At 41.9% G+C, this 12,344-nt stretch overlaps 1 protein-coding gene across 1 annotated transcript; it reads right to left on the reverse strand.

The window, feature by feature from the left end:
* Window positions 1–11,018: 11,018 nt before the first annotated feature.
* LOC135051066 (uncharacterized) lies at window positions 11,019–11,900 on the reverse strand (the record flags this gene model as incomplete). Its single annotated transcript, XM_063957246.1, has 2 exons — window positions 11,019–11,591; window positions 11,787–11,900. Coding segments are annotated over 2 exons (687 nt in total), but the record flags the coding sequence as incomplete, so codon positions are not given.
* Window positions 11,901–12,344: the final 444 nt, after the last annotated feature.

A 12,344-nucleotide genomic window follows, 5' to 3' on the forward strand; every position in this document is an offset into this window, starting at 1 on the left:
GCTATATATAGTATACTGGTGGACACTGTGTCAGCAAACTGCAAAACTAAAATGCACCACAGGTATAGAATGTAGATGTATAGTATACTTAATGGCTGACGACACAGAGGTAGGTACAGCAGTGCACTCTGCACTGTACTCCTCCTATATAATATTAATTATACTGGTGGTCCCCAGTCCCCACAATAAAGCAGCACACTGAGCACAGATATGGAGTGTTTTTCAGGCAGACAACGTATACTGGTGGTCACTGTCAGCAAAACTCTGCACTGTACTTCTGCTATAGCTGCTCCCCAGTCCCCACAATTAAGCAGTGTGAGCACTCAGCACAGATATATTATGCAGCACACTGAGCACAGATATGGTATGGAGCGTTTTTTTCAGGCAGAGAACGGATAAAAACTGGTGGTCACTTATCAGCAAAACTCTGCACTGTACTCCTCCTAACAGCTGCTCCCCAATCCTCCCCACAATAAACCAATCAACTTCTACAATAAACAGAGAGGACGCCAGCCACGTCCTCTCCCTATCATCTCCAATGCACGAGTGAAAATGGCAGCGACGCGCGGCTGCTTATATAGAATCCGAATCTCGCGAGAATCCGACAGCGGGATGATGACGTTCGGGCGCGCTCGGGTTAGCCGAGCAAGGCGGGAAGGTTCTAACCTGCCTCGGACCCGTGTAAAAAAGGTGAAGTTCGGGGGGGGTTCGGCTAATATACAGTATATTTTCTTCTGAGTTCATCTGTGCTAGATTGTTGCACGCTATCCAGCCTATATTAAACGTTCACTAGTAGCTTTTATTGACCCATGCCAGCAAGTGTAAAGGCAGAACTTGTATTAAGCTTAGACAGTTATTGCCCTTTCAGTGTTTAGTGTGATGGACGGAGCTTGACCCAATTTGACTTGCTTTTTCACTCGCATTAAAATCAGCTAACAATGCAAATGGATATCTGACTTCAGTGTGCAAACATTTGGTCTGAGGAAGGTCTGTAATGAGAGGGTGATGGAGAAGGAGGATGTGCTATTGGAGACAAGTAGAGCAGGTGAGTGTTGACACCAGTTGTATGTAGTGAAAGAACAGAGAGGGCTTGTGTCCTATGTTATCTCCTGGTAAACAAGTTCCAGAGGAGCTCTTGTTAAAAAAAATTGTATTCAATTATACACAAGCAGGGTTGGACTCAGTGATGTGCGGTGGGGTGAGGCAGGTGAGGCAGAGCCTTTCCTGTCATACTTACGTTTAAACCAGAGTTTTGACTGAATAAAATATATGAAAAATACTGATAATTTGTTTAAAATATCTTCTTTGCACTATTCTAATAATTTTTATAGCCCAAACTCTGGAGTAAAAACTAAAGTCTATGGCAGGTGAGGCAGTGTATCCTTTCCACACATCTCTAATCAAAACTCATCAGATATCCAGGAGTTTATAATGCTGCACCTGTGTGTAATGCCCAGATGTACCCTTTGGCTCATATATTGCATGTAAATCTGGATCTGGGGTTAGCCAGTGCCTCCTGAGCCATTTAGCTCACCGCACGTCCCTGGTTGGACTGGCCCAAGGGGTACAGGGTAACCCCCCGGTGGGCCCCACTGCATAAGGGACCACCCCTTCCTCTAGGGATCTGGTTCCAGACTGTGCACTTGAATTATACATTATACATATGTTACATATATACTGCACAGGACTATGGCGTATTTTCTACAGTGCATTAAGTATTATTATTATTATTATTATTATTGTTATTACCAGTTATTAATCTGGTACATTACAATGCATGCACTAGCAGTATTCACATATTTAACAAGGGGCTCAGACCATGCACTCTCTAATGGTTAGCCAAGCCTCTGTGTTGTCTGGCCACAACCCCTCTGGAGATTAGCCGCAGCCCTAAGCATGGGCCCCTACAACTGCATTCCCCCCGCTGGGCCTTTCCTGCCCCACTCCAATTCTGTATACAAGGTTACATATTTTCATTTTGGTGAATATTTGTCAGATATAACACAATACAGGTATAAGATCTGCTTGGGTCAATTTTTTTATTCAAAATCTTGGGCACCGCTGCTCTACAGCACAGCAGAGCCTCCCAATCCCCTACTGCGGCCCCTAGGTGGGACAGTCCCCAAAAAATGGAACTGTCCCACGAAAACCGTGACAGTTGGGCGGTGTGGGGTATGCTAAAACTGTGGTACAGCATGCTGGGATGTTTAGTTTCACAGCAGCTGGAGAGCCAGGCCTGATGTACACTGTAAAAAACAAGTTAAAAAATGAATAAAACACCTCCTCACCCCATACGGTTCTAAGCTCCAAAACCCAGCAGAAGTTGCAGCACAGTTTGCACAGAAGTGCTCCAGCTTATATACTCTCCAGCCTTCTAGTAACTATGGGGTCTATTTACTAAGCCTTGGATAGATATAAAGTCGCTGGAGATAAAGTACCAGCCAATCGGCTCCTAATTGCTATGCCACAGGCTGTGTTTGAAAAATAACAGGAGCCGATTGACTGGTACTTTATCTCTAGCGACTTTATCTCCATCCAAGGCTTAGTAAATAGACCCCTATATTTCTTCTTTCCTCAAAAACCTCCCTATCCCCTCCATAGTTCAAGAAGCTCTGCTCTCCTTAAATCCTCCTCTGACAGAGAGTGCCATTCTGGCTGAATTATATTGAACACAAAGGGCAAGGTGCCTGGCCTAGATAGTTTTATAAATAACTCTAATGATAGAGGCCCAAACTATGACTATTGCCAAACTGGGGAAACACCAGCATTATTGTAAAAATTACAGACCAATCACCTGCTAAACACATCAAATGATATCCAATAGATTTAGGGAGGTATATCATACTTTTTTTTTAAAAGGACAGGTAGAGGTATTGCTGATAGCAACTAATTAGATTCTAGCTATAATCTATCTGGTATAGTCTAGAACAGGGATGGGGAATCTTCGGCCCTCCAGCTGTTGTTGCACTACACATCCCAGCATGCCCTGCAACAGTTTTAGCATGGCCAAATAGCAAAACTATAGCAAGGCATGCTGGTATGTGTAGTTCAATAACAGCTGGAGGACCAAAGGTTCCCCATCCCTAGTCTAGAAAATCATTCTAATTAGTTGTTTTAGGAATCACCTCCACTTGTCCTCTTTATAAGATTTGACAGATGTCCCTTTATTTCTTTTGTTCCACAACTAACCTATCAAGGCCAGGTCGGAATCTTAATAGGCATACAGGCATCTGACAAACACTCTTATGGGGAGATGTATCAAACATTGTAGAGAGATAAAGTGAAGAGAGAAATAAATTACCAACCAGTCAGCTCCTACAGTAACTGTCATTTTTCATACAAAGCCTATAAAATGAGAGTTGGAAGCTTATTGACTGATAATTTATATCTCTCCATGCTATCACTGTATGAGGTTTGATACATCTCCCCCATAGAGTTTTGTACCTCATGGAGTCTATTCTCAAGTCTAAAGTTGGATTTACTGTAATTTTGCTTTCCCTGGATGCTGACAAAGCATTTGCTCAGCTACACTGCCCTACCTCTTGTGTGCACTCCAGGGAGATATACCACCAGCAGCTGTGCTCTATACCAGGAACGTTCCACCAGGGTGTTCAGTAATCGATTTTTGTCTGCTCTATTCCCAATTTTAAATTAACTATCCCCACTTATGTTTATTCTTGCTATCGAACCACTACTTACTATGGCCAAGAACATTTCTATTAATTTTTTTGATGAATGGAATGTTCTCTCATGCAGGAGAAAAAGTTCCGTAACTGTGAATTAGAGCATGTAATGATTGTGGATGAGAGATGCAGATTTTGTCTAAATCAGAGAGGTGGAGATGGGAGATATATTTGAGTTAAGTTAAAGAGATACATAATATGTGTGTGTAGTTTGGTGGATAACCTTATGTGTAAGTAGAAGTATTTAAATGTGCATAAATCCTTGTTTCTGCCTTAACCATGATTTTCAAAATGGACTTGTATCTTTTCCTTTAACATTATGATGGAAGGAAGGTGTGAAAGATGTGGGTAATATCGTAAATATCTCTAACAAACGTATGCTGACATTTGAGCAGACGGGAGAAAAGTACCCAGTACTCCATCCATTCCCCTTAGAGTGCTTTCAGGTGCAGCACTATGCGCAGTGATTAGGGTCTTTTCCGATCGGGCTTAGCAAAATCCAACCAATATTATGCTTAGATACAATCCTACTGCTAGGAAGGCTATTTCATTGCATTATACTATCCTGAGAAAACAGATAGATTATGAACAAGTTAAGTAAGTCAATGGTCTTCCTCTTTCCCCTCGTTAGCATGTGAAGATTTTCTTAAAAACCTGCGTAGTTCATGTAAGTTACTACCTGCAGCGCAATACCATCAAATGTTTTTCAATATTTTTCATAGGTCTTACTTCACACCTCGCAGACAATATTTAGAAGGATTGACTTCTTCACATAACTGTTTATGATGCCAGGCTCCTCAAGCGGATTTTCTCAATTGTTTCTGGACTTGCCCTCTTCTACGTCAATTCTGGCTTTCATTCAAGAAATTCTCCCTAGACCACTTAGTCAACTAAGGGGGACAATGTACTAAGCAGTGATAAAAGTGGAGAAAGGAGCCAGTGGAGAAGTTGCCCATGGCAACCAATCAGCATTGACGTAACATTTATAATTTGCATACTATAAGAGTATACAGAGCAGCTGATTGGTTGACATGGGCAACTTCTCCACCGGCTCACTTCTCCACTTTTATCACTGCTTAGTTCAGGTCCACTAAATCCCATTCACTGCAAAATGGGCTATATTCATGATAATACCTACCATACAAATGACTGCTAAAGGGTGTAAAAAGCTATTGTTAGCAATTAGTGCTGCTGCCCGAAAAAAGTAATCTTCCAGAATTGGATTTCAACTTCTCCGCCTTCTTTGCATATGTTTCATAGTAAATTGTTCCATGTTTTTAACATGGACTGCATAGAAACTTCCTTGAATAAGGCGTACTTAACCCAGAGATTTTATGATGCATGGGAAAGCTGTGTTTCCACTTTTGTTCATTGCCATTTATACGGATAGCAATAATGTTGCTGTTATAACAAATGTCTTCATTTGACCAATGATTGTACTAATTCATTATTTATGATGATTTGTAAAATGTCTACTTTGACTTCAGATGGAGTGACGTTACTGATCATCTACTTTCATGTGTGGTCACTCTTCCTCTGTTATGATACACTAAGCTGTTTGTATGTTTGCCTCATGCCATACACACTGTATGTAACCTCTTTCTTGCATATTGAATTGTGTATCGTTGATATATGTGGTGCTTTAAACAATAAAAACATTTATTGAAGAAAAAAACAGCCAAAGTAAGGACCATCAGAGCAGAGCAGCAGTAATGCAGGCCAACACAAATGGTGAGAGATCTGGAGAGGATCTAAGACTGAGCCTTGTGGTGTCTAACTGATAGAGTAAGCAAAAGAGACATGAACATTGAAAGAGTGATTTAATAAGTAATATGCAAACCACTATAGGACTGTGTCCTGAAAACCTAAGGATTATAGTGTTTGTATGAGAAGAGAGTAGTCATCAGTGTCAAATTCAGCAGAGAGATCCAGGAGAATTAGAAGTGAGTATAATGGCCTTTATACTTAGCAGTCATCAAATCATTCACCACCTCAGTCAGTACAGTCTCTCTGGAGTGTTAGAAACAAAGGCCTGGTAGAAGTGGGTCCAAAAAGTTGTGCGAGTCAAGAAAGTGTGTGAGGCAGGTGTAGACTAGTCTTTAAAGTAGCTTGAAGGGGCAAGGAAGCTAAAATATTAGAATGTAATTTGAGAGTTAGAAGTGTGTTTTTTTTTTAAGAATAGGAGCAATCAATGCATGATTTGAATAAATATGGATAAATACAGGAGAGACAGATTACAAATTTTAGTAAAGGTTGGGATGAGCACAGGAGATAAAGCTCAACAGATTTGTGAGTGAATAAGATCAAGAGGGGAAGTATTAGAGTAGAAAAATTAGAATCCTCAGTTCTGTGACCTGAACCTCCAAACATATCTCTGACTTGATAAAGTCATGGTTTGGCTGGATAGTTCCTGACTGGGCTGCTTGACAGCTTAAAGGTGATGGTGTAGCCAAAGTGAATGTAACTGTGGAGTTCCATTCCATATGTTACCCCAAAGTCATATTTGGTTCAGATTCACAAGGCTCCGATAGCCTATATTTGGAAATGCAACCCCCCTTCCCCATTATGACCTTTAAAATGGCGACATTGCCCAAACACTATGGGGGTCTGAATGTTCCTAACTACGCTCACTATATGTCAGAATCCGGAGTCTTACCTCCGATTATGGTCCCTGCGGCCTTACTGTTAGCTGGCTGGTGTGGCTGCAGTGGATAGGAGCTGCGGCAGCGAGGTCCTCTGGTGCAGCTTCCGGGTGTCCAGAGGCCGGGGTCCGGGTCCCGGGGAGCGGAGCATGGCACCCGGAGGTGTCTGTTTCTAACTATTCTGTTGCTGGAGTGTGGCGTCTGGGAGGCTGTGGCCTGAGGTAGTGGCTGTGTGCTGGGTCCACATGTGTCCTCTGTGCAGGGAGCCGCCATGTTGGAGACCAAGCCAAGCAAAGCCAATAGGTATCCCAGTTCGCATCCAGCCAATCCGGTGCAGTCTTCCCTTGCTTAGTCATGGTGCCAGTGCTTGAAGTTACTTGCTGCTGTAAGATGCTCAAGCTCTGTGCTCCCAGGTTAACCCCTGGTATCCTGGTTCTGTTGTGGAAGCCCGGTGGTCAGTTCTGTTATTGCATTCCTTTGCTTCCAGTCCTCCTGCTCTTGCGGTTAAACCGCTGGGTCCTCTATCTGGTAGAGGGTCTCTGTTTGCTGATGGTGCTCACAGCGATCCTCTCTTTAACATCGTTCTTCAAGTCGTCTCTTCATTCAGTGTTCTTCAGCATCGTTTACAAATCACCAGTCATCTTTTCATTCAGTGTTCCTCAGCATTGTTTACAAATCACAAGTCATCGCTTCATTCAGTGTTCTTCAGCACCGTTTTGCAAATCACAAGTCATCTCTTCATTCAGTGTTCTTCAGCATCATTTACAAATCACAAGTCATCTCTTCATTCAGAGTTCTTCATCATTGTTTACAAATCACAAGTCACTTCTTCAGTCAGTATTCTTCAGCATCGTTTACAAGTCACAAACATTTCGTCTTTCAGAATTTTCTCAGACTTATCTCCTAGTCGTTGTGTATGATTGAGGTCTCAGGAAAGCTGAATTAATCTTTCTTCAGTGTATCATTCTTGTTCATTTTCCTCATTGCCTACCACTCTACATCTTCGGGATTAAGTCTTCAATCCATGACTAAGAACTACATTCAGCCACCTCGTTTCCTTTCTTTGCCGATAGCTGATCCTTCAATCAATTATCAGTCGTCAGATGCCCAACTCAAGCCAAGCGTGACACTACAAGCCTTTCTTCCACTCTGGTTACCACATCTCACTCCAGGATCCAAGATTTCTCCTGTGCTGCCCCTGTGCTGAACATGTCCTTTGCTCTATGAGACCATCCCCACAGCATGCATTGCTTCCAGCAGGTGCTGAAAATCCACCTGTTAATAAAAGCATATCATTCCACCATTTACAATGTCACCATGTTGTCTACTTCACCTTCTTGCACCCTCCAACTTTCTCAATCCTGCTTCCTCCTTTAACTCTCCTTATACTGACTCACTGCTTATGTCTTCCATTTGTCCCCCCCTCCCCTTCCCTGTAGACTGTAAGCTCCATGGCAGGGCCATCCTCTCTCCTGTTCTCATTATCTATTTCTCTTACACATCACTACATTCTACCCTTCCTCCTTGGACTGTCTGCTCCCAGACTCCACTCCATTGTTGTTTTTGTTTCTTCAGCCAATATAGACCCGTTATCTTTGCCCACGTTAAAGGGTACAGGTTTCAGCTTGTGCTGAATTTTTCCATTGCATATTTTGCATCAGTGATTGTGTTGAGAACTGTAGTTCTATTTATTACTTGTCTTACATAATAACATACATAGTAACATAGTTAATGAGGTTGAAAAGAGGTAAAATGCCCATCGGGTTCAACCTGCCCTCCGTATCAAGCTGTGCACACTACAATGCACCATCTGAAGTAATGGTTTCGCACTAATTGACAACTATATTTCATACCACTCCCAGTTACTTAATGTCAATGTATTAAATGCTATAGCCTTGGGTACTTTTATCAGTTAAAAAACTGTCCAAACCATTTTTAAATGCATTTACAGAGTCCGCCATTATTACCTTCTCTGGCAGGGAGTTCCAAATACTTATTGCTCTTACGATGAAGAACCCTTTCCTATGCTGTGTACGGAATTTTCTCTCCTCTAGCCTCAGTGAGTGCCCATGTGTCCTATACAGAGTTCTTTTAATAAACAAATCCCCTGCTAACTCTTTATATTGACCCTTTACATATTTGAAGATATTAATAATGTCTCCTCTTGGTCTCCTCTTTTCAAGGGAATATATATTTAACCTAGTAAGCCTTTCCTCTTGCTCTAGTGTCTCTACCCCTTTAATCAGTTTAGTAGCTCGCTTTTGAACTCTTTCGAGCTCCCCGATATTATTTTTCTAATATGTTGCCCAAAACTGAACACAATATTCCAGGTGCGGACGTACCAATGATTTGTACAGTGTCAGGATTACATCCTCGTCCCTTGTCTCAATGCCCCGTTTTATACACGCAAGGACTTTACTTGCCTTCTTTGCTGCATTTTGACATTGTGTACTGTTACTAAACCTATTATATATGAGCACCCCCAAATCAGTATTCAGGGACATTGCTGCAGGGCATAAATTGGCATTTCAGAGTAACAACTTCATTCATTCTTTTGTGTTGGCCAATATCCAGTTTCTTAATCCAATCCACTTGACGTCATTCTGTAATAACAGTTTATTCTTATCACCACCTCTTAATACACTTTTGACATGATCTATGATCTGCCAAATAAGTTGCACCACCTTATGTCAGGAATTATTAAAGTGTCTCAACTACATTTTCTAAAATGTTTATAGTAGGGTAATGTTAAATGCCTTCTACCTTCAGGAGAGTTCAGGTATATATTGGTCCCTTCTCTGACAGACTTGAAGTATGGAATGAATATTAGTTTTATTATCCTGTTATACTGTAGTTGAGTTTTAAGTTTACCCTTAACTTGGTATATGGGCATACGCATGCACACAATGTTTGATGGGTGTGCTAAGTCACACCCTAGTTTTGAACACCTTCTCCATGTTTGTCAGGCAAATTACAGCCTGCATTCCAATGAGGTGGCACTCTCAGTGATTTACAAGACATAGTGGTGTAGTGGTAACCTTGCCTTTACTTCACACCCTAACTATCTCCACCCCAGGAGGAGCTCAGGACAGAGCAGTGCAGTAAAATGAGCATGTATTGTTTAAAATACACTGCCGTAGGGGCTGTTCTGTTTGGCATAATGTACTTCCCTCAGTCGTCTTCTTCTTCTCCTGCTTCCAACGCGTTTCGGGTCCTATCCCTTCCTCAAGGCAGTGAGGGATAGTACCCAAAATGCATTGGCAGCAGGAGAGAGGAGTATGATTCCATCGGAAGAAGTGTGAGGCTTGCCAGGCAGAAGTGCAATCAAGCCATAGGAGACAGGTTCTGGAGCCGGTACTCCATATTGACATTAACAAGCACACTTTTCACCTGATTCTGGGACATTTCAATAACAAGAAGACTGAGGAAAGTACATTTTACAACTGCGCACCTTATTGATCTTTCTTGCATGCTTGGTTCACATATCGGTATTGGGGAATACCACTGGTTAAGGGGGTGCTGCGTATAGTTGTGTGCGCTATGGTTACTCCTTTCACCTTGCTATTGTGTTTGGCATAATATCAACTGGGGGCATTACTTTGTGGCATAATATAGGAAAAGTGTACGCAGTGGAAACATGAGCAGGAACCAACTGGCTAGGTCATAGGTAAGGGGAGAATTTTCTGATGACATCATTCATAAAATAATACATTAAATGACATCAACAATTTCACTCATGACATCACATAGTTAACTATGTGGGAAATGTATAAAATCTAAAAAGAACGGGAAGTTGCCTGCAGCAACCTATCACTTTATAGAATGTACTAGATACATTTTAGATACAAATTGATTGGCTGCTATGTGCAATTTCTCCACTAGTTTTCTTTAACAGGTTTGATACTATATATATCGTACTATGGCCCTCATTCCGAGTTGTTCGCTCGCTAGCTGCTTTTAGCAGCATTGCAAACGCTAGGCTGCCGCCCTCTGGGAGTGTATCTTAGCTTAGCAGAATAGCGAACGAAAGAGTAGCAGAACTGCTACTAAATATTTTCTTGCAGTTTCTGAGTAGCTCCAGACCTGCTCCTAGATTTATTTATTTATTTATTATTTATTTATTTATTAACAGTTTCTTATATAGCGCAGCATATTCCGTTGCGCTTTGCAATTAGAACAACAGTAATAGAACAAAACTGGGTAAAAAAAGACAGACAGAGGTAGGAAGGCCCTGCTCGCAAGCTTACAATCTATAGGGAAATAGGCATAGATACACAAGGATAGATGCTACCTATTGCATAATGGTCCACCAGATTGCTAGGTTCTTAATGGGTTGTATGATGATACCCCACAAAGTTATCCAAGTGTCAGGCGGGTATGAGACTAAAGAAAGACAAGATATGTGATGTTATGAATATTCTACAGAGGATGTAATTAGATAGGGAAGCACTGAAGGTTATGTGGGTGGGTCTGGAATTTGATAGGCTTGTCTGAAGAGGTGAGTTTTCAGGGAACATTTAAAGGTTTGGAGACTAGAGGCGAGTCTTACTGTGCGTGGGAGGGCATTCCACAGAGTGGGTGAAGCCCGGATAAAGCCCTGTAATTTTGGGTGTGAACAAGTAATGCGTGTGGATGAGAGACGTAGATCTTGTGCAGAGCGGAGAGGTCGGGTAGGGAGATATTTTGAGATGAGTGAAGAGATGTATGTTGGTGCAGTTTGGTTAATAGCCTTGTATGTGAGTAAAAGTATTTTATATTTAATACGGTAGAATACCGGTAACCAATGGAGGGACTGACAGAGCGGATCTGCAGACGATGAACGTCTGGCAAGGAAGATTAGCCTCGCAGCTGCATTCAAAATGGATTGTAGTGGTGAGAGCCTATGTTTGGGAAGACCGGTCAGGAGACTATTACAATAATCAATGCGGGAGATAATGAGAGCATGGATTAGAGTTTTTGCTGTGTCTTGTGTAAGATAAGGGCGTATTTTGGATATGTTTCTTAGATGTATGTAACATGATCTTGAGACAGATTGAATGTGGGTAACAAAGGACAATTCAGAGTCAAGAATGACACCTAGGCAGCGAGCTTGTGGGGTAGGGGTGATTGCAGAGTTCTCAACAGTGATAGAGATATCTGGTTGGAAACTACTATTGGCCGGTGGAAATATAATTAATTCTGTTTTGGAAATATTAAGTTTGAGGTGGCGAGATGTCATCCAAGATGAAATGGCAGAAAGGCATTCAGTGACACGGCCCAATACAGATGGTGACAAATCAGGGGAGGATAGGTAGATTTGAGTATCACCCGCATACAGATGGTACTGAAATCCGAAAGAGTTGATTAGTTTGCCAAGAGATGTGGTATAGATAGAGAAAAGCAGAGGACCTAGGACTGAGCCTTGCGGTACTCCAACTGAGAGAGGTAGCGAAGCAGAGGTGGAATCAGAGAAACGAACACTGAAGGAGCGATTAGATAGGTAGGATGAGAACCAAGAAAGGGCCGTGTCCTGAATACCTAGGGATTGTAGTGTTTGTATGAGAAGAGAGTGGTCAACAGTGTCAAAAGCAGCAGAGAGATCAAGGAGAATAAGTAGAGAGTAATGTCCTTTAGATTTAGCAGTGACCAAATCATTCACTACCTTAGTCAGTGCCGTCTCTGTGGAGTGTTGGGCACGAAATCCTGACTGAAGTGGGTCCAGTAGGCTGTGTGAGTTAAGAAAGTGTGTGAGGCAAGTGTAGGCAAGTCTCTCCAGTAGCTTGGAGGGGCATGGGAGCTGAGAGATGGGACGGTAGTTAGAGAGAGAGTTCAGGTCAGAGTTTTTTTATTTTTTCAGAATGGGAGTAATCACTGCATGCTTGTATAGAGAAGGAAAGATACCAGTAGACAGGGAGAGATTACAGATTTTCGTTAAGGTTGGGATGAGCACAGTAGACAGAGCTTTAATAATTTGTGAGGGTATAGAGTCAAGGGGAGAGGTATTAGAGTAGGCAGATGAAAAGAGTGCAGATACTTCATC

The sequence above is a fragment of the Pseudophryne corroboree genome, chromosome 2, assembly GCF_028390025.1.
Source record: "Pseudophryne corroboree isolate aPseCor3 chromosome 2, aPseCor3.hap2, whole genome shotgun sequence".
Lineage (NCBI taxonomy): Eukaryota > Metazoa > Chordata > Amphibia > Anura > Myobatrachidae > Pseudophryne > Pseudophryne corroboree.